Raw genomic sequence first — 23,142 nt, 5'->3', positions numbered from 1 at the left:
AGACAAGACAAAGTTCTACACAGGCCTCCCCAACTTCTTAGTTTTAATGCAGATTTTTGAGCTGTGTGAACCCTACATTCCCTCTGGTCCTATGTCTGTGCTGTCAAAATTTGAACAGTTAATTTTAGTTTTGCTGAGGCTGAGACTAAATCTCCAACTGAAAGATTTAGCTTTTAGGTTCAATATATCTCTGCCCACCACCTCTAGAGTTTGGCATAAAATAATTGACATACTTCATGAAAGGTTAGAATTTCAAATTGAGTGGCCAGAGCGACATGTACTTCAAGCTACAATGCCAATGGGATTCAGACAGGCATTTGGATGTAAAGTTGCTGTGATAATTGACTGTTTTGAAGTTTTTATTGAGAAGCCCTCTAATTTACTAGCCCAAGCACAAACATGGTCAAACTATAAGCATCACCATACTGTAAAATTTCTGATTGGTGTTGCACCCCAAGGCTATGTCACTTACATATCTTGTGCCTGGGGAGGGAGAGTCAGTGATAAACAGATCACAATAGAGAGTGGCCTCCTAAATAACCTGTTACCTGGAGATATTGTTCTAGCAGACCGTGGGTTCAATATTGGCGATAGTGTGGGATTTTACTGTGCTTCACTACAGATACCTGCATTTACCAAGGGGAGAAAACAGCTGTCAGCGTATGAGGTGGCAGAAACTAGAAAAATTGCTAATTTGCGTATTCATGTTGAGAGAATCATCGGTTTAGTCAGAAGAAAATATCAGATTCTGCAAAGCAGGGCTATGCCCATAGAGCACATGGCAACAAAACCAGGTGAGGCACTAGCATTGATTGACAAGATTGGGGTTATTTGCTGTGTCTTGTCTAATCTTTCTCAGTCTGTCGTCCCATTGGAGTAAGGAGGAGGGGGGTAAGGATAATCAGTCAGTCCAGTACCTGAGCCCTGACACACATCAATCTGTAAATATGTAATGTAATTTAAATATGTTTTGAAATGTAATGATAGTTTTAGGTCTTTTAAGAGGGGTCTAAAGGCAATTGCTGACAAATCCAATCTTGTAAATAAACCACCATGTGTTATTCATCTTATCAATGGCATTTAATTTTTACAGTAAACATTCTTTCATCACATTACACATGTACGTTTGTAACTTGCTGTCCCAGTATTTCTGGAAGTACACTTTTTCTAAAAAAAAACACTCAACTTTAGGAATCACATCATCCCAAAGTTCAAAATCAGGCAAAATCCTTTCCACAAAAATGTCATTGCGGTTCCACACAACAAAGTCACAGTACTCTGCATCTACAATGTGTAGCTGTGCCTGAACTTGGAAGTAGTAATCATGACTCCGGTCCAGCATGACATGATCCCCATCGTTGATAAGGCAGAAGCCCTTTCTCCCAGCACACAAACGTAGATTGGCTTCATCTTGGTAAGAGTATGGGCACTAAAATCACAGTGAGAAGGACACGTGAACAATAGATTAGCAAATATATTTTCGGCTTTTTTACTCAGTCCAGGGGTCCGTTCTTCGTACGTTGCTTAAAACATCCGAGATCAAATGAGACATCCAAGATGATTTCATCCGGCTAATCATGATCCGGCTAATTGGGTTCTTCAAACACACCTGTTGTTTACGATTAGTATGGCTGGATTGAGTTATCTGAGACAACTGCACGTTCATGCGTTTGTTTAAAAGGGGAAATGTATCGATAGTAGAAACAATGATCAGCAACGCTGCTATTGGCTGTTCAGCATGGCCAAAGAACGCCCACAGTTTTTCTCCCAAGCAGAACAAGAGCTTTTAATGGAAGGTTATGCCGAATTTGAGTCATTAATTAAAACGAAAGGGAACACCCTAAAGTCTGTTAAAGCGAGGAGAGAGGGCTGGCAAAAAGTAGCAGACAAATTAATGCGTAATGGTAGATGTTTCTATCACTTTCTACGGTATGAATTTTTGCATTTTAATAATTTCATATTTACTTTGTTCTTTTATATCAGAGCCTGCATGGGACCCACTAGAACATGGGGAATAGTAAAAGTGAAATACAAGAATATTCTACAAAATGGTAGCCTTTAATTATTATACTTCAATTTAACAAGGCACTTGTTACGTCAGGAGATCAAAATTTCAGTGTCATTCCTTAGACACGGGAAGTAAAGGACGTGTGCATACTCTATAAAAAATGAAGTTTTTCCTTTTCCAAGTCATCCACAGTTTACACGGTAAAACTGTATTGCTCCGTGTCTAGATAATCCATCCATAGTTTTTTTCTAATACAATATACGGCTCGACAGGAAGCAAGCCTTTCAAACTTCACAATAAAGTTTATTCTTACTGAATATGATAAAAAATAAAAAGCAAACCATCATACAAATAACTTAAATATTTTTTATTTATGGCTCTAACATCACTTCTCCTCTTTAAAAGCCTCTGTTAAATGATGTGTTTGTCTGTTTATAACAGCCACCAAGAAAAATCTCTCTACAATTACACTGTCGCGCAGCGCTAAAGGATCCTCTCTATTACGCAATTGAATACCCGATTAATTTATAAAACTCTGCAAATTATTCTTGCACCTTCTGCAACAGGTTGCCGTCGTAAAAACGGACGACATGGCTGCACAGACTTCCCTATCTCCTCCGTTTATACAGGCGTGATCTAATCCTGTTTACATGAAATAAGCCTGTTAGCGAGCAGGCTTAAGCTTGCACACATGTTGCTATGACAACAAGTGCAGGATGTCTTTTGAAGAACCAAACAATCCAAAATCATGCCAAATCGTCAACAATCAAATCCAGCTAACTGAGTTAGCGACGTACGAAGAACGGACCCCAGGACTTTAGACTCGAAGATTTAGGGACTTTACTACAACAGAGACTGTATTATCACCTTCATTTCGCAGATGCCAGTTCCGTGACAGTCACAAGCGACAATCCCATCAGGAGAGGATCCCATGTATGGCCACTTGGGGTTCAGCCAGAGACCACTGTCCATACAGGAGAAGTCTGCATGCTCCCGACCCATCAGCTTCTCATATGCTCCTCTGGCTTGTGCCTCATGTTTGCATCCATAACTGTAAACAGTACACATGCAAAACATGAAAAAGAAATTTGTCAGGGTTTTGTTTACCGATGAACTCAGGACAAACACACGGAACTAAAAGTTTGAGACTTTATTGAAAGAAGTGTGCTAGGTGATGAGTGATGAAGACCGGAGGTTCAGGACTGCAGATAGTCAGGGATGTAGATGATGGCAGGAGCTGACGGCCCGGAAACAGAGAGTCCACACTTGCTAGGTGCTGCTCGGCTAGCAGGCCGCAGCATAGCACTCAGGTTAGCAGTTCATTGGAGACACCAGGGCACAGAGCTGAGCTTCACCAGGGCGGCTAGTCAGGTTAGCAGAACTTGAGAGACACCAGGGCTCAGAGCAGAGCCTTTCCAGGATGGCTAGTCCAGTTAGCAGTTCTCTGGAGACACCAGGACACAGAGCAGAACCTCTCCAGGAACAAACAGTGAATGAACAGTCTTAGAGTGACTGACAGGACTAACCTTAACAACAGGAGCAAAACAAAGCTTCCAAGGCAAAACGGGGACTGGCATGGAGAGGTGTGGAATGATGACGGCCCAGTGCTGAACTGAAGGCAGAGGGAGGTTTAAATAGAGCACTACACAGGTGGAACAAGGATCTGGCTAATTGACTGGTAAATGATAACAGGTGTGACTGACTGCTGAGGAGGTGAAGTGAAAAATGACAGAAAATAACTGATGACTGAAAACTAACAATAAATAAAGTCAAACCTAACCCAAAAGAGATGAAAAAATGAAAATAACAGAAAAACAACGCCAAACCAAAACTCAACCATGACATTACCCCCCCCTCAAGGCCGGACTCCGGACGGCCTATCAAACAAAACAAACTACAAAGTGACCGAACCAGGGTGGGTGGAGGGACGGCAGGATGGCGGGCAAGAGTCATAACTAAGCTGATCTAACCAGGGTGGGTGGAGGGACGGCAGGATGGCGGGCAAGAGTCATAACTAAGCTGATCTAACCAGGGTGGGTGGAGGGACGGCAGGATGGCGGGCAAGAGTCATAACTAAGCTGATCTAACCTGAGTGGGTGGAGGGAAAGTAGGATGGTGGGCTAAAATCAAACCAAAACTACCCACTAGGGCGAACTAAAAAGGATGTCTAACAGATGCTGGTAGGCAAAACAAAAGGCGTTTAACCGACGTTGACAGGCGAACATCGCCACAAGGCAGAACAGGCGTACGACAATGCCAGAGGGAAGAACAGGCGTACGACAACGCCAGAGGGAAGAACAGGCGTACGACAACGCCAGAGGGAAGAACAGGCGTACGACAACGCCAGAGGGAAGAACAGGCGTACGACAACGCCAGAGGGAAGAACAGGCGTACGACAGCGCCAGAGGGAAGAACAGGCGTACGACAGCGCCAGAGGGAAGGAACGAGCGCACGACAGCGCCAAAGGGAAGGAACGAGCGCACGACAGCGCCAAAGGGAAGGAACGAGCGCACGACAGCGCCAAAGGGAAGGAACGAGCGCACGACAGCGCCAAAGGGAAGGAACGAGCGCACGACAGCGCCAAAGGGAAGGAACGAGCGCACGACAGCGCCAAAGGGAAGGAACGAGCGCACGACAGCGCCAAAGGGAAGGAACGAGCGCACGACAGCGCCAAAGGGAAGGAACGGGCGTACTTAACGCCAAAGGGAAGGAACGGGCGTACTTAACGCCAAAGGGAAGGAACGGGCGTACTTAACGCCAAAGGGAAGGAACGGGCGTACCTAACGCCAAAGGGAAGGAACGGGCGTACCTAACGCCAAAGGGAAGGAACGGGCGTACTTAGCGCCAAAGGGAAACCCGCCGGGGCGTGAGGAAAACGCCGGGGCTGGGGAAGAGAACGTCGGGATATGAGGGAAGCAGGAACATCTAAAACGCCTAGGAACAAGAACGGAGGGCGTACTTACACGCCGGGGAACCGAGAACAGAGGGCATACTTACACGCCGGGGAACCGAGAACAGAGGGCGTCCTAACATGCCGGGGAACCGAAAACAGAGGGCGTCCTAACACGCCGGGGAACCGAAAACAGAGGGCGTCCTAACACGCCGGGGAACCGAAAACAGAGGGCGTCCTAACACGCCGGGGAACCGAAAACAGAGGGCGTCCTAACACGCCGGGGAACCGAAAACAGAGGGCGTCCTAACACGCCGGGGAACCGAAAACAGAGGGCGTCCTAACACGCCGGGGAACCGAAAACAGAGGGCGTCCTAACACGCCGGGGAACCGAAAACAGAGGGCGTCCTAACACGCCGGGGAACAGAAAACAGAGGGCGTCCTAACACGCCGGGGAACCGAAAACAGAGGGCGTCCTAACACGCCGGGGAACCGAAAACAGAGGGCGTCCTAACACGCCAGGAGACAAAGAGCTAGGGGGCCAAAACAAAACTAAGAAGCGCTGGGACCTAAAGATCTAAACCAAAAACTAGAAAACCAGGCATGAACTAACCTATAGAACAAAACCAGAAGAACTAGGGTAGGGATAACAAAAGAAAAACCGAAGCAAAAAACTAGAAAATCAAAATAAAACAAAAAACTAGGAAAAAGATCAAGACATTCAAGAAAAACTATAAAACTAATGCAAAACCAAAACAAAATACTAAGCAGAACTATGAGACTAAGGCTAAACTAGAAATTAAGGCAAAAGAAAACTAGAACATGAATAAGTAAACTAACGAGAAAACCAGAGAACTAAGGCTATAAATGAGGAAACAAAGCAAAGCTTGGAAACTAAGGCAAAATCTAGAATCCTAAAACGGAGCAGGAAAAACAAAAGTAAAACAGAGACTAAGAACTCTAAGAAAACAAGAACCCCTAAATAACTCTAAAACCCCAAAAATCCTAAGTAAATCAAAAACTGAAATCGAGCCCAAAAAATAACAGAAGGCACTGGCCTTAAGGGCTCAGGCAAAAACGGCTGCTAAGCAAAAAAGAAAAAGTCTTCGTGGAGGTCGTCCTGGACGAGGCAGGCGGCGGAGCAGCATCGCCTGACTAAACCCTCGAGGAGGGCGACCCCGACGAGGCAAAGTCAAGCGGCCCGGAGACCGCGGTCGGCGGCTCCGGCCGAACAGGAAAGTCAGAGACGGGCGCCGTGGTGGACGGCCCCGACGAGGCAGAGTCGAGCGGCTCGAAGTCCGCAATCTGCGGCTCCGGCCGAACAGATCAGTCGGAGGCGGTGCCAAGCTACAGGTCTCGGCGGAAACCGAGACCAGAGGCGGGTCCTCCTGCACCTCCTCACGAGGCTTGGGCGGAGGCAGGTCCTCCTGGACCTCCTCACGGGGCTTGGGCGGAGGCAGGTCCTCCTGGACCTCCTCACGGGGCTTGGGCGGAGGCAGGTCCGCCTGGACCTCCTCACGGGGCTTGGGCGGAGGCAGGTCCGCCTTGTCCTCCTCACGGGACTTGGGCGGAGGCAGGTCCGCCTGGTCCTCCTCACGGGACTTGGGCGGAGGCAAAGCGGCTCCCTCGGAGGCCTCGGGCTGAGGCAAAACGGCTCCCTCGGAGGCCTCGGGCTGAGGCAAAGCGGCTCCCTCGGAGGCCTCGGGCTCATCCTCGTCGGCTGGCGGATCTATTTTCTTGGCGGCCGGCAGAGCAGATCCTTCAGCGGCCGGCAGAGCAGAGCTTACTGGTGGAGACGGAACCCTCTCCTCGGCTACTTCAGGCAGTGACGGGCAACAGGCTTCAGAAAGCGGCGCCGGGCTACAGGCTTCAGAGAGCGGCGCCGGGCTACAGGCTTCAGAGAGCGGCGCCGGGCTACAGGCTTCAGAGAGCGGCGCCGGGCTACAGGCTTCAGAGAGCGGCGCCGGGCTACAGGCTTCAGAGAGCGGCGCCGGGCTACAGGCTTCAGCGGACGCCGAGGTTGGAGGCGGATCCTCCTCTTTAGCCTTGACGGACCCTCCGCGCCGGTGGTTCTGCTGTCTTCGCCGGGAGGGGACAGATGAGGAATCTGGGGCAATCTCGGGGGTGGCAGCTGGCCAGCAGGGCAGAAGGTCGTCTCGGTCACCGTAGAAGAAATCCCACAGCTGGCTCTCCTTGATGCGTGGAGCTCCGCTAGTTGGAACGATGAGCCTCACTCGAGGGGCCAGCTGCGAGTCATGGAGGTGATGACCGAGACGACGAGAGGCTGAGTGGCTTCTCTTCCTGGGTTCCGGGGTAGCCGTAACAACGCCCACGTAAACCACCTGGGGAGTGGAGTCGATCCGGACGGGTGGCGCAGGGTCCCGGGCGGAAGCCATCTTGGCATACCTCTCCCTCATCTGGCGTTCGCACATCTCCACATATGCGAGGATGTCCGGGTCGTCAACTCCTGCAGGTAAGTTCCGCATGGCGCCTGAGTTCACCTTTTGACTGGGCCGTACTGTCAGGGTTTTGTTTACCGATGAACTCAGGACAAACACACGGAACTAAAAGTTTGAGACTTTATTGAAAGAAGTGTGCTAGGTGATGAGTGATGAAGACCGGAGGTTCAGGACTGCAGATAGTCAGGGATGTAGATGATGGCAGGAGCTGACGGCCCGGAAACAGAGAGTCCACACTTGCTAGGTGCTGCTCGGCTAGCAGGCCGCAGCATAGCACTCAGGTTAGCAGTTCATTGGAGACACCAGGGCACAGAGCTGAGCTTCACCAGGGCGGCTAGTCAGGTTAGCAGAACTTGAGAGACACCAGGGCTCAGAGCAGAGCCTTTCCAGGATGGCTAGTCCAGTTAGCAGTTCTCTGGAGACACCAGGACACAGAGCAGAACCTCTCCAGGAACAAACAGTGAATGAACAGTCTTAGAGTGACTGACAGGACTAACCTTAACAACAGGAGCAAAACAAAGCTTCCAAGGCAAAACGGGGACTGGCATGGAGAGGTGTGGAATGATGACGGCCCAGTGCTGAACTGAAGGCAGAGGGAGGTTTAAATAGAGCACTACACAGGTGGAACAAGGATCTGGCTAATTGACTGGTAAATGATAACAGGTGTGACTGACTGCTGAGGAGGTGAAGTGAAAAATGACAGAAAATAACTGATGACTGAAAACTAACAATAAATAAAGTCAAACCTAACCCAAAAGAGATGAAAAAATGAAAATAACAGAAAAACAACGCCAAACCAAAACTCAACCATGACAAAATTATTACCTAGTATTGGATGTGTAGAGCCAGTTCAGTGATTTCAATGCCAATACCCTAAACCCTATACTTAGTTCTACTCCTGCATAACCCTAACCTTATAACCCTATAACATATGTTGACTCTTCAGAGCTGTCCATACCACAAATGAACTATGAAAACAGTAAACATTTGTTCTAATGTAAAAAAGGTCTACAGTAGATGGCAGAGTAAGGACCATAGCTTTATAGTTGTGGTATGGACTCTCCTCCCACTTCATAGAACACTTTTTTAGTTACAATTCTTAATGTAGACAGCCTCATACCCCAGATCTTACCTCTGCCTTACCCTAATTCAAACCCTAAATACCTTGTAGCTGCTGTGGTGAACCTATATGCTTCTGGGTAGCATATGGCCTCGATCAAACTCGTTGATGGTTGCTGGGGTTTGGTCCTTAGCACTTGTTTAAGCTTAGAGGCAGTTATGCGCCCAGCTCTTTGTCTAAACCAAGTCCTGCCTGCGCTCTGACTCCAAGTTGACCTCTCTACAGCCTAGACCTGGGACAGGGTGAGCTCTTCTATCTTGAAATCCTGGCATAGCTCTCCAAGCTCTTTGGGGGGTAACTGCAGTGTGTCTGGTGTTCTGTATTCAAGAAGAGGAAGCATGCTAGATACGGGAATGAAATCTTTGTGGTAAGGCTCCCTAGCCATCAATGCTGCACTCCTTGGGCAGTTTTTGCTTAATTTTGCAAAAAAACTAGCATATGTCTCTGACCCTCTCTTCACTCTTGGGCATGGAACTGGAAGTGATTTCCCAACCTTGTTTATAGTTGTCCTGCCATCAATGGAGCTGTCAAGCTTTTTTTTTTTGATTTTGCTGAGGAGAAGTCAATCTGAGCTACTGGAGCAGCAGGAATCTGAAAATAAGTTAATACAAATAAGATCATTATATTTTATAACTAGGGCTGGGCAAGTTAACGCGTTAATTTCGCGTTAATTCGTTAGACTATTAACGGCGATATTTATTTTATCGCGCATAAACGCATGTTGCTCACATGCTTTCAGTCAGTGTCAGTCAGCAGGCGTCACGGCAGCACTCTCCCGCTCCCCCTCCCCTCTCGTACATGGCTCAGCGGCGCCAGCCAATCAGCACGCAGGCTCAGCCTGGCCCGCCCACTCAGCTCTCACACAAACTTTATCCACAAACAGCTGAGAGAGACCGCAGCAGCGAAAAAACATGAAATGGGGAAGTAGCACCGTTTGGCTTTATTTTAATACCGTAAATGAAATCAAGCTGTATGTTTTGTAAAAAGCCGGTTCATTTCAGTGGAAACACAACAAATTTATCTAAGCACGTGAAAAAACATGAAAACGTCGAGCCCCAGAAACGGAGAGAGGAGACGAAACTTCTGTCATTGCCCCGACAGACCCACAGACGTCTCTGACTGAGGCGTTTCAGTCCTCCAGGGAACATCCAGGTAGATCAGTGGATGGATGGATGGATGGATGGATGGATGTTACTGGAGCCCACACATAACATGTAATTAAGACCTTGAAAGAACCCAGTACATATATTAAAAAGTGTTATTTAAGATAAGATAACATTAGCTAATCCTTTTTTTATCCCACGACGGGGAAATTTATAGGATTAAAGCAACAGGCAGGTGCACACAACACAGACAAAATTACATAAGGATTGAAATATATAAGAGGTGGATTAGCGAAAAAACACTGAACATAACATTATTATTATTATTATTATTATTATTATTATTATTATTATTATTATTATTATTATTATTTAATTGTAATAATAAAATAAAAAACACAAAACCCAAAAGGTCAACAGTTTCATGATACATCAAGCTTAGGGACTGGCTAATATACAGCAGGTCAAAAAAGGCCATATTTTGGCTGCAGTGCTTGCTGTTCTCTTATGAAGAAAAGATCAACTAGTGCACTAAATTCAATAGATGGGTTGAAAATATCCAGTATAAAATAAGTGCTACAAATGTTACAACACTTTTGTTCATATGGCAGCAGAACATTAAAATAAAAGTGCTCTTTACACTACTTTTGAATTCATTCTTGGAGTTTGTAAATACAATGCGATTAATCGCGATTAATCGCGATTAATCAGGGCGATTAATCGCGATTAAATATTTTAATCGTTGCCCAGCCCTATTTATAACATATCTATATGCAGTATAAATCTGCCGTTTATTTGATGGCTGTGAAGAAAACAGGTAGGGCTATCATCACAGGATTGAGATGCCAAACTGTGTTTATGTGGGTCTTTGCTGTCTTAGCTCCTCTTTGCCCAACAGGTAAATTATCACCCTACCTTTTTTACATGTGATGGCATCAGCCACTTGCACTGCTCTGTTGTGCAGGAAGCTGCATCTCGCATTTTTACCCCAGCTTCAATGGAAAAAAGCACTGCTCCTACATGAGAACATGATTCTGATAATCTGTGAATAGAATACAATATAACATTTTTTTAAAACCCAAATTGCAATCTACACAATTAAGGAGCAAAGTGCAATCTAAATCAGCACATTTTTGATGATGTGTAATATAGCCCACTTATACTAATATGGAGTAGCCCCTTAAATGATGAATAAACATGTTTATCCGTTAACGTTACAGCTCTCCCTGGTTCTGAAGTACACTGTCAGTATGCTAGTAGTAGTGCTACATGTGTGTGTGTGAGAGAGAGAGAGATCTCGTGGTAAACATCCTAGCCTTACTTACCCTGCCGTGCAATTGCAATGAGCTGCAATGACTTCTCCATCCTTCTTCGCAATAATCCACGTCTTCAGAGGTGTTTCGCTTGAACGCTGAGAGTGGTTTACCTTGAAACATAAACAACTGTCAGGCTAACGTTGTTGTTAAGATGTGTTGCATGATCGTTCACTATAGCCGCTACCGCTAACGCTAGCATCTTTTAACACATAAAACAATATAAGAACAAACACTCACCCTGGCGAAGACTAAAATATTATCGTCGTGGAGACGTTTGGCGCCGAGGTTGTGGACCCACCCGCAGACAAAGAAGTTATATTCCTCCATACTTTTATAGGCCTTCATTTGCTGTTTAGTGTAAAACGATGTCTGAAGGACCAGATAGTTTGTTATATCAACGGCCTCCACTGTCGGCAAATCTTTAAGGTCCACCGAAAATTCACACATCTTCATGAGGTACGGGTCACGTCCAACATATCTGTTAATTAACTCCTTGTATCTATGTCTTGATATAGGCTCTAACTCCATACAATACGGGCTCTCGGTAACGGTGTCCTCCATGTTTACGCTGGCTTCATAGACTTCCTGCCCTCCATCTGAAATCGCGCCCCCTGGCCGCGTCATAATCATCACGTGACTGAAACCCAGCTATACCAGGCTGCCAGGAACATTCAGACCACACGATGGACGACTGCTGGAGCCCACCCTGTCAAATATTTCTCTTGCCAGTTCAGGGCAAGTCAAAGCCAATTTGTCGTGGCTATCCCAGAAAAAGGAGGTTCCTGATTTTAATGGCCACCCTATCACCGGGTCATCAGAGCGTTATGCTCTGTATGACCGATTTCATGAAGCCAACACTAAAGATGCCAGAGATGTTCTGCGAAGGGTCGATCTCGCCCCAGAATTATGTGGCTGGCTGAACAGTCAATGTGCCGAACAGCTGTTCTCGGGGATGAGGAAAACTAACTATTTTTTAAATATGATGACTCCTACCTCTCACGTGTTTTTGATGAGGAATATATTACATCACTACAACACAGCAAAGAATTCAGCCACCATAGCAAATATGAAAAAGATGCTTGGTGTGGGGATCGACATCGGATTTAATTCTTATGGTCAAACAGTGCTGGGTATGTAGTACATTGATATATTTACATTTTCATGATGCTGAACATTATTGTTTGATGTATGTGGCATTGATTTGTTGAATTTGGTAGGTCTTGTGTGTTGGTTCACCGTTTTTAATTTTTCCCTGTCAGTTGGAATTAATGAGGCACAAGACCCCTAGCCTCGTGAGACCATCCTGATCTCGCGAGCTTTCAAGGTTTCACTCGCAGATCAGTCTGGCTACTCTCCGTTAAAGAAAATTTGGAGCCGTTCACCAAACGAACGTCCAATCAGCGTTGGCTTTGAGGCGGGTTGAGGTGTGACGCAACGGGAAGCGCGTCAGTTCAGTCTAAACAACATGGCGGCTTCAGCCGATGAAACTAGCGTTAGCGTGGCTATCGAGCAAGTTTTATCGGAATTACAGAGTATTTATTTGCTGAGCTAACGAGCCTTTACCTGCAGCAGCAAGAGTAGCTTGGCTTGTGGTTGTGTTTTCGTCGTCGCTCGTAACAGAGCGACGACGAATCTGATTGGTTCATTTGGCCCGTCTATCACCAACATAGGCCAATCAGCTAACCAGTATTTTCGCCCCTTCCCAAAGTTACTTCAACGGAAGGTTTCCAGATGGATATGCGGAGCAAATCTATCTGGCGGAGTCAGGTAACAAGACCCCACCACAACCGCAGATGAGGCCCAAGACCCCACCACAACCGCAGATGAGGCCCAAGATCCTGCCATGGCCACAGATCATGTACCAAACACTGGAACGACAGAGGCTTCAGTACTTGGTATTTCAACAAAAAACATTTTTACAGACACTTTGCAGACGTGCGTGGTTGCATATGTTCTTAGATATATTCCACTATGGACTATCTACTAAATGACAGTCTGCCTTACAAACTTTGTTTATTTTATTTGTTTGTTTGTTTTTTTGTGCCAGTTCAATCAGTGTGCAGACCAGACTGTTGGGGCCTATCCCATTTAAGACATCTGCTTGCCAGATCAGGCATCACAGAGTCACAGGTGCGTTTTAAAAATGATCCCAAGTTCAGTTTAATGGAAACATGTAAATGTATGCTCATAACATGATTGTTGGCTTTACTGTATATGCTGTAGTTACAATAACATGATCATTAATGCTCTTAGTTTGTTATATATATATATATATATATATATATATATATATATGTATATATGTATATATATATGTATATATATGTATATATGTATATATATATGTATATATATATATGTATATATATATATGTATATATATGTATATATATATATATATATATATATATATATATGTATATATATATGTATATATATATATATATATATATATATATATATATATATATATATATATATATATATATGTATATATATATGTATATATGTATGTGTATATATGTATGTGTATGTGTGTATATATGTGTGTATATTTATGTATAATTCCTTTTTGTTCAAGGTTGACTATGTGCTCGATGCCAAAAGACCAGAAACCGAGATTATTGGGACAATTGGCACTACCATCTTATCACGGCAAGACTTCCAGTCACTTGGATTGCAGCACAACTTTGAAGCAACAGTAGCAGTTATACGTGTGTGGATTTTCTACCTCACATTTGAAATTAACCTGTGCATTTCTCTTTATAGATTGCCAACAGCTGCATGGAGCTGATTTGTGACATGGCCTGGTGGAAGGTGTGCATAGTTATTTGTTAACCTTTAAGTTGATCATGAAGTCTGTCAAACATGTGATTCCTCACATGACAGCTTTTTCTGTCCCTTACTTATGTGTTGGCAGAAGAAGGATGTATATGAAGCGGATGCTTATGTCGTTGCCACTTGGCATGCACCAAGTTTCCAGGACCCTTTTCTTAATTTACCGGTAAGCTTATTTACTTTTTTCTACTCCCTTTTTCCCCCCCTGTAATGTCTTCCATTTTCATAAGTTGGGAAAGGGGACACTTATTTGCTTTATGATCACCTACAGGCTGATGCAGCATCAAAGGATCTCCTGATTTTTCCTGTGTGGAAACCAGGACACTGGTTCCTCTGTGTAAGTCTTTACTTGCTCCAGTGTAGCTTCAAATTGTTGATTGTTGTTTAATTATTAAAACCAATTACAGTAATGACCTTGCAGGTACTACATATATGCATTGACATTTAACTTGTTCAATTCAATTTTATTTATATAGCGCCACATCACAGAAAAAGTTATATGATATTGATAATAATGATAATGATGGCAGTAATGATTGCAATAAGACTATGAACAGTGGCTGTAATTGTAGCAGTGTAGGAATATGGGGACAGCAGGAAACTCCCAACCACAGATCCAGCTTCCACAGTTCTAGGAACACCTGCTTATACTTATATTGAAAGTAGCCACCTTTATAACATCTCTCCAAAAAATGTGCTATGCATTGATTGATAGTTTGTTGTTAGTGACACTTCACTTGACAGCTCCTGATGCCCAAAGCTTTCCGAATATATCAGCTGGACTCAGCTGATCCCTTGCGCTTTAGTGACGAGCAATATTTAGGCGTATTCAGGTTTAACGTCTCTTTAATTGGAACTGTTCCCCGTTCCCTATGCAATGCTGTTTGAAAGAAAACAACATCTTTCATGTTCCGAAGGTTTGTGCTGTTTTGTTGTTTTCCATGTTCTGAAACTCATAGACAGCAGTTATGAAATAAGTATTAGAAAATTGACATGGGGACATTAGTTAGTACATAGACTGTTCATTCATACACCAATGGGCAAATTTGCCACTAAACTACTTCATTCACTCGATTACTACATCAAGCTTTAACTGTTGTCTATGGCTTTAGGAATATATGTGTTTGTGTGCATGTGTAGTGGGGCAGTGAAGCATTATTTAAGTTATCAAAACCAAAAGTCAATCAGAAGAGATCATCTCTACTTTAAATTGCACATTTTAGTTGCACCTAGCTTCACTGCTCGTTCTGCAAAACGTGAAGGGTTTTGGTGGTGAGGGTTTTGTGCTACAACTCTTTGCCTGCTCAACTAATGTTCTGTTTACTATCTGTAGCTCAATTGCCACACGTTTGGCTACTGGCCACTGGAAAGTCATCAGAAACACGGTACAGTAGTATTTAGGATTTGCATTATTAAGCTGTGGTGGTAATAATTGTATTAGTGTGAGGGGAGTGTATGTGTATGTTACAATATTTTGTTACATTTTGCAGGACCCTCCAGGCCAGGCCAATTCAAATGACTGTGGAGTGTTCATGGTTATGGTCAGTTTTGAGTGCAGAGGCACTTTTTACATTGTTGTTTTCCTCATGACATACAGAGTAGTCCAGTCTGAGTCTCTTGACTGGCACTGAAATATTCATGTAGATGTCTCAGTAGACCTATACAAAATGTTAGTGCAATCCTTCTGATTTGCATCTCTACTTTACAGTACGCTCTTTATATGGCCTTGGGGTGGAGATTTGACTTCAGTCAGGTATGACTTTGTGGGGACTCCTCTTGTGAAAGTTTGTGACCCTGACACTAATGCGCGCACACACACAAACGTTGATGGTCCTAAATTAATATTTTGTCTGTCAGTTAAATATTCTAAACAAGTTGATTATTCCCGTTTGAGTATTCCTACTCTCATGAACTGATATTTGCACACAGCCTTCATCATACTGACAAAGCATCCTTTAGTTTAAACATGTATTGTGAGCCTGTTTGCACTTTGTTTCTTTTAGGATGACATGCCATGGTTACGAAGGTGGTGGTGCCATACGATGCTTGCAAATATGACTCTCGCTGCAAAGTATGCAATTACTACTTATTTTCTTCAAAGTAATGATTCCATGAGGAGCAAACCTGTTCCTAATTCTCTGCTGGTTTTATTTGACAGCGCTAATGACACTGCTTTGGCATGTAATGTCTTGCTAGCCGAAGAACCGGCAAGGTATGATGGAATAAAAAAAAAAACAACAACTGTAAATCCAATCTAAAAACCAAATATTCTGTAATTGTACTATACTCCTCACAAGGTCTCTTCTTTCTTTCTTAGCAAAATTCAACGTATGGGGGACATACATCCCGAGGAATCCCTTGAACAGGTATTCAGGTGTAGGGGGTTAAGAAGGTTTTAGTGGTTGATACTGCACTTTCAGCATCTTGTTGAAACATCTTGTTGAAACAATTGTTTTCCTCAGGCCATCCAAACACACAGCATTATTTGGACCTCAGTGGGTTTAACAGTACGTTATTAGGATGGGAATATGTGTATTGGTGAAAAGTATTGTACTGAATGTAAATGTGATATCAAATTTACTTTTGTCTTCCTCTCAGAGAACCATGACAAGAATCAATGATACGGGACAACTGGATACGGGACAACATGTCTCTTTTCCGTGGACATGTTGAACTGCCCAGCATATTGTCCATGACAGCAGTGGATCGACAGCAGTTCTTTCAGAACATTGCCAATGATGATGACATCCATGACTCAAGAGAATGCCTCCTTTTTGTTTTTGAATGTCAAGAAGATTACACAGTTTTTTTTTTATTCTTGTCCAGCTGTGTCGGCAATGTTCAACACCCCTGCCTTTCCCCTTAGCCAGAGGACGGGCACCACCCCTGTCCACCCATGGCCCACCTACCACCCCAAAATCTGTATATATATATATATATTATATTATTATTATTATTATTATTATTATTATTATTATTATTATTATTATTATTATTATTATTATTGATGTTGTTATCTTTAATTGTTGTTGTTGTGTTGACTTTTATTTGTGAAAAATAAATACATTTTTGGATAAACTTGTTTGGACTTGTTGTACAAACCTATTTAACCCTTATACTATGTTAAAAAAAATTATATTGATTATGTTGCAGGTCATTTTGACCCGTACTATGTAAATTAATGCAAAACAGTCACAAAAACAGGTTAAACCAATAAACAATTAACTAATATTGAATAAACCTTTAGAAAAGTGGCACACAATACAATTTTAATGAATTATTAAAGACTTTATTTAATAGCTATTTTGTGTGGGTGTTTTCCCTAGTCACAAACACGTTTTGTACTATTATTGTGTTCTTTCTGCAGATGTAATTCTTACATTTCACACATAATCAATATGACCGGGAGTCATGTTGATGATGGCAGTCTGCCTCGACTTTGATGTGGTGATGTAGAGTGTTTTACACAGACCCTCAGACCGAGATCCTTCACACACACGTTGGTCTGGGTCTCAGAGGTGGATTTTTTGGGATCTGGGGTCTGTTCTTCGTACGTTGCTTAAAACATCCAAGATCAAATGAGACATCCAAGATGATTTCATCCGGCTAATCATGATCCGGCTAATTGGGTTCTTCGAACACATCTGTTGTTTATGATTAGTATGCCTGGATTAAGTTATCTGAGATAACTGTGCGTCCATGCGTTTGTTTAAAAGGGGAAATGTATCGATAGTAGAAACATTGATCAGCAACGCTGCTATTGGCTGTTCAGCATGAACAAAGAACGCCCAGTTTTTCTCCCAGCAGAACAAGAGCTTTTAAAAGAAGGTTATGATGAATTTGAGTCATTAATTAAAACGACAGGTAACACCTCAAAGTCTGCTAAAACCAGGAGAGAGGTCTGGCAAACAGCCGCAGAGAAATTAAATTGTAAATACTGTCCATGATAGATGTTTCTATCACTTTCTACAGTATATATTTTCGCATTTTAATAATTTCACAAGTACTTTGTTCTTTTATGTCAGAGCCTCCATGGGAGCCACTGGAACATGGGGAAAAAGTACAAGAATATTCTACAAAATGATAGCCTTTATGTGTTTGTCTGTTTTTAACAGCCACCAATAAGAAGGCTGAAAAAAATCGGGTTCTTTTTACTTTTACATGTTTAACCCTTTTTCTTTTTTCTTTTTTTTCACTAAATGACTCAAGGTGCCATCTGTTCCCTATATTAACGGCATCTTCAACAAAAGAAAAAGTATTTTGACCTGAAAAAAAAAAACACAAATTAAGAGGAGAATTTGAACTCCACAACGTGAAAAAGAGAAAAACTGCACTAGAGATCTAGTTGCTTCAAAAGGACCTTCAGAGTAAATTCTAATACACCATTTTACACATAGTAGTATTACTGACTTTACATAACTATCTCTTACTGCAGGCAAAAGATGACTTGCTGACTTTTCTTTATAAATAATTGTTTAAATAAAACGACAGGAACAAAGCATCATCTGTTTCGTCTTTTATTGAACATAAAAAAAATGGTGTTCCACAGTGTTTCCAAGGTTATTTATCGGCTACTGTCACCGAAAATAGGAGGTTTTCACTGACGTCACTGGCCAACTTCCGGTCCGCCATATTGGGTGGTTCACTTCCTTATCTCTAGTTGTCGTACACGTATTATCGTATCGCGAATGGATAAGTACGCCAGCGGGCTAGAGCGACCAGATAAGGACGTATACCTGAGGAAATGTTCCGTGATCGACCATATGGACCCGTATGCCCTCCACGGTGCCTTGTTTAGCCGTAATCCAGATGCATTACCTGGTGTTCGGTGAAAGCCCTCTGCACACTCTTGAGGAAATGAGAGCTTACAAGGGTCTAGAGGTTCACAACCAGTTCACATCTGGTTATGTACATCAAGGAAATCGCCATCATACGTGGACGGGTGAGTTTTAATAAGATGGTAAAAATGTAAACAATCCGGCGCAAATGCGTCGCATGCTTCTGCGGTGGCTGGCGGCCGGCGGTGCGCGAAGGCGCTTGGCTGCAGGGCCGATCGACGCCGCTCGCGGCTTTAATTATTTAAGCAGAACAATGACCAGTGCAAAATTAAGTTGTATTTACCGTATTGGCGCCGGTAGGAGCTGCAGATCATAAAGCCAGCAAACAGTGGGAACACAGTAACTCGTTCAAAGGTAAGCTGCGCTCAGACGGGCTCTGGCACATGCTAACCGTTAGTGCTAACAACCACTCACGCATGTAATGTACTTTTAACTTGCTGCTATGTGTTTCAAACGTTTAGAACACACTCTCATTGACATCGGGATACTGTGGAAAGTTATGTTCGGTCGACTTACAGCCGCGATCCAAGCGAGCCGACGACTCTTTGTTATCTCTGTAACTCGTTCAAAGGTAAGCTGCGCTCAGACGGGCTCTGGCACATGCTAACCGTTAGCGCTAACAACCACTCACGCATGTAATGTACTTTTAACTTGCTGCTATGTGTTTCAAACGTTTAGAACACACTCTCATTGACATCGGGATACTGTGGAAAGTTATGTTCGGTCGACTTACAGCCGCGATCCAAGCGAGCCGACGACTCTTTGTTATCTCTAACAGTTGTTCTCCGTGGTTGCGCCTCCAGGCAGGAAAGCGGTGGAAAATTAATCTGTTTCTATGTTTTTCCCATGGCGATCATGTGTTGCGCTGTTACAGCCCACAATACAGCAACGGTTTACCATGGTTGAAATCAAGTTAAGGTGAAATTAATCAAATTAAAACACGGCTGAGAGAGGGAGTACAGTACGCGGTAGTCATAGGCAGTAGAGGCGGCGGAGGCAGTCAACATGGCAGCCGCGGAAAGTAATAAGTCATAACGCCCAAGCCCTATTATTAATATATTATATATGGGAGAATTACTTAACTATTAACCTTATAAAAAGAAAGAAAGACTCAGAGAAAATGGCGTTCCTTTGTCTTAACAACGAGAATTCGTCTTTATTATGCCTAGAAACGTACAAACGGGTTTCCGGAGCGAATTCTGACATTCAAATACAATGGTCGTCTTTTTAAAAGAACATAATGTGTGTGCGTTAAACACAAGTGTCTGTGTGTCTCCATTGGTGTGTGTGCGTTACACGCTATTGACGTCAATTGGCAACAGGGCTTAAATTCTGGGAAGTGTTTATCACTAAAAGTACAACAACAGAGCGATTAATTCCGCTACTTGACATATTTTGGAACAGTCCTAGTAAATAACGACTCCAGATGGTTTCCTGTTGCTTCCATCGGCGAGAGCCAGGGAAAAAGGTCAAAATGACCCGAACTCCCATAAATCCTCCCTTGGCACGTTACAGCGTGACATATCTAGAAGACCTCTATATTGAAAATCTGACTCCACACTGATCAAGTCTAGCTGTGATAATAACAAACATGTAAAAAAGTCTAATTTCTTACACAACCAATGGATAACATACTAATGTAATCATGGTGTCTACACAAGTGCTGATATAAAATGTCATGTAATAAGTGCAGATTACAATCAATAACATATTTCCAATGGATAGAGGAGAGAGAGAGACAGAGAGACAGAGAGAGAGTCAGAGAGAGAGTGCACGTATGCAAAACAGTCATTGCTTTTGCAATAACATCTTTCCAATTTAGATATGAAAGTGAAAAAACCCCGATAATTATCACTTATTTATGTGTCATTCTCGGGGAAAAAGTCTTTCATGGACCTCTTATACCTCTGAGCATCCGCCGTTATCATCGGTCACCTGACCGACGGCATCAATTGGAAGTCAGCCATGCTACTCGCAATGACATCCAGCACTTGTCATATAAAAAGAGTACATAAGCATGATACAATAACAAAACATCATAATACAAACAACAAACAACATATGTAAATGATCTTGCTAATAATATTGATACGCAGGATTAAAAAACGAAATGGATGTTAGAATCTAATGTTATGATAGTATAAACTAAACTAACCGGCCGCCTGTGCTACCTTATCTATCAAAGCTTCATTGTATTGTATTTTGTTTATTTATTTATTGAGTAACTTAAACAAGGTTAATAGGGTTAGTCATCTTCAGTTGTGTGCTTGGCTTGAATGAGTTCCTGGACACGTAGCAAAACAAAAAGAGTTCATCCCGATCACGGGGCTCCTTTCCATGTGGCATGAGTCTGTAGCACACGCATGAGTCCATGGACGTGTCCAGGCGGCCGGGGATCAGCCCTTCGGATGGCTGCTGCCTGATGTCATCCATCTATACATTGTCCCCACAATCCACCTTTTCAAAACAGGCACAACACAACACACAATTAGAAAGAATACAATCAGCGTTATCACCAAAATTATTCCTGTTTTTGCAGCCATTGCTCCCCATTCTCCTAAAATTTCTTCCAGACTTTTCCACGACCAGTTGTTTCTTCCAGCATTCTCTTTTACTTCTTCTCTAAGTTTCATAAGTTTAGCCATTACTACCCTAAACGAACCTTTAGGAGCTGTGTTCATGGGAATATATGTACAGCACTCATTGCCAAACATATGACATACACCTCCCTTGCTGGCTAGAAGCCCATCTAAAGCTTGCCTGTTTTGTATTGCCATTCTACTTGTTTCATGTAATTGGTCTCCTAGTGCCATAAATCCTTCCACCGTGAAATTTATCATCCTCTGCTGATTATAATAAATGTAATTTATCCATTCAACATTTTTATTAATAGTAATCTGAGGCAAAATAGACTCAAAACCTGCTTTAACTTCATGTTGTGCTTTAAATTCATCTGGAATTCCTCTTGGTTGACCAATAAGATTTAAATAAACTTTTTCCTTTAGTCCGTAATCTCCTAGACTCCGACGGGACCTAGTTTTACCTGTTTCCATTTGAGCTAGTTCTTTTACCCCTTCATACACTAAGGTTATCGGTACTTTCATTCGTACTAATGCACAAAGTCCTATCCACTTCAGTGGTAAAGTGTTCATTAGCATGTCATCACCACACATCCAGTAACTGTCTGCCACTGGATACGTTTGATCTCCTAAAAAGAAAAGTTTGGGAAAAGTCATAGTTATATTTTTACAGTCCTCTTCTACAAATTCTGGGTTTTCAAACCAAACGGGCTTTGTAGCAAACACTGGTGTTACATTTGCATGCTTAAACCAAGATAACACCCAAGTTACATTACATTTCACAGTGGTGTTTCCTACATTAATTCCTTCATTGTCCTCAAAACCTCCACTAACGAAACATTCGTAGTCTGCATCATAATCTATGTCATAATCAGTAGGTGGAACATTATCTGTAGTACTAATGTTAAATTCTGCACACAATGATTCTAATTTATACCCTTTCCATTTTTCTAAGTATTGATGAGAGTTTCTTGAACCATATAAGAGTCTGCAACTCAAACCACACATAGGTAATTTAAAAAAAATGACACTGCATCTTCCCTTGAAGTGAACTCACCATTGCTACATTTTTTACGCTGCACTACTGCACATTCTTTTGACGTATATTTTTCTGGAATAACCATAGGTACTGCTCCCGGAGCAACAGTACAGACTAAGCAATCATTTTTAGTTAACTCCCTGACAGTATACCATGATGTTGTATACCATGTATTATGTAAGGCTCTTTGCCATAAAGGATCTCCCCTTGGTCTGATTCCGTGCCATTTAATATCCTGTAGTTTATTTATTGCTCTTGGTATAGCTACTTTTGGATTGCGTTTTTCATAAAATTGATCTAAACCTTCAGAGAAATCCTCACATCCTTCTTTTTCAGAGCATCCATACTGTTTTGGATCCGGTTCTTTGAAATCTAATATTAGGTTGTTGTCCTGGTTTTGACGTTACCTCAACCAGAGAAGGTACTGTTGTAATTAATCTTGTTAATGAAGGTTTAGTACTTTTTAAAACTTCCTTTGTGGATTTAACTGTACTTGAAACTACTGCTGTTTTGGGTTCTACTGCAGTTGAAACTATTGTCCGTGGATTTGCTTTAGTCGTGGCGGTTGTTGGAGGTTCGGTTATGCTATTTTCAGGTCGAGGCACCGTAGGTTTTGCATTTTCTAAATTGCTATCAACCTCTGTTGGTAGCACTTCCTTTTTATTTATATATACCTTTGTAGTTTTATCGTTATTGTTTGAACTTTGTATTGTGCTAGTTAAGATTGTAGATGCTGATGTAACTGTTAATGTCTTAACCGTTAAGGTTGTCGGTTTATTTGGTCCTGATGTGGTGATTGAAGTAGGTAAAGTCACATGTGCACTTGGGACAGTAATTTTCTTCACTTCTACAGTAGTTGTAGAAGCCATAGTTGTTGGGGGGAAACAAATGATTTCTTTTGGTAAAGCCTCTTTTTTCGGTAAGTTCCATAATATAGATGAATCAACTTTTC

At 42.7% G+C, this 23,142-nt stretch overlaps 1 protein-coding gene across 1 annotated transcript; it reads right to left on the bottom strand.

Annotated features, from left to right (window-relative positions):
* Nucleotides 1-1,181: 1,181 nt before the first annotated feature.
* On the bottom strand, nt 1,182-11,539 carry LOC118563728. The gene is made up of 5 exons (XM_036139401.1): nt 11,134-11,539; nt 10,906-11,006; nt 2,876-3,059; nt 1,278-1,429; nt 1,182-1,185 (listed from the first exon to the last, which is right to left on the bottom strand). The coding sequence occupies exons 1-5, from the start codon at nt 11,524-11,526 to the stop codon at nt 1,182-1,184; spliced, it is 834 nt and encodes a 277-aa protein (XP_035995294.1). The 5' UTR covers nt 11,527-11,539.
* Nucleotides 11,540-23,142: the final 11,603 nt, after the last annotated feature.

Source organism: Fundulus heteroclitus, chromosome 1, assembly GCF_011125445.2.
Source record: "Fundulus heteroclitus isolate FHET01 chromosome 1, MU-UCD_Fhet_4.1, whole genome shotgun sequence".
Lineage (NCBI taxonomy): Eukaryota > Metazoa > Chordata > Actinopteri > Cyprinodontiformes > Fundulidae > Fundulus > Fundulus heteroclitus.
Note: the sequence above shows the minus strand (reverse complement) of the source record. Positions and strands in the feature narration are given on the sequence as shown.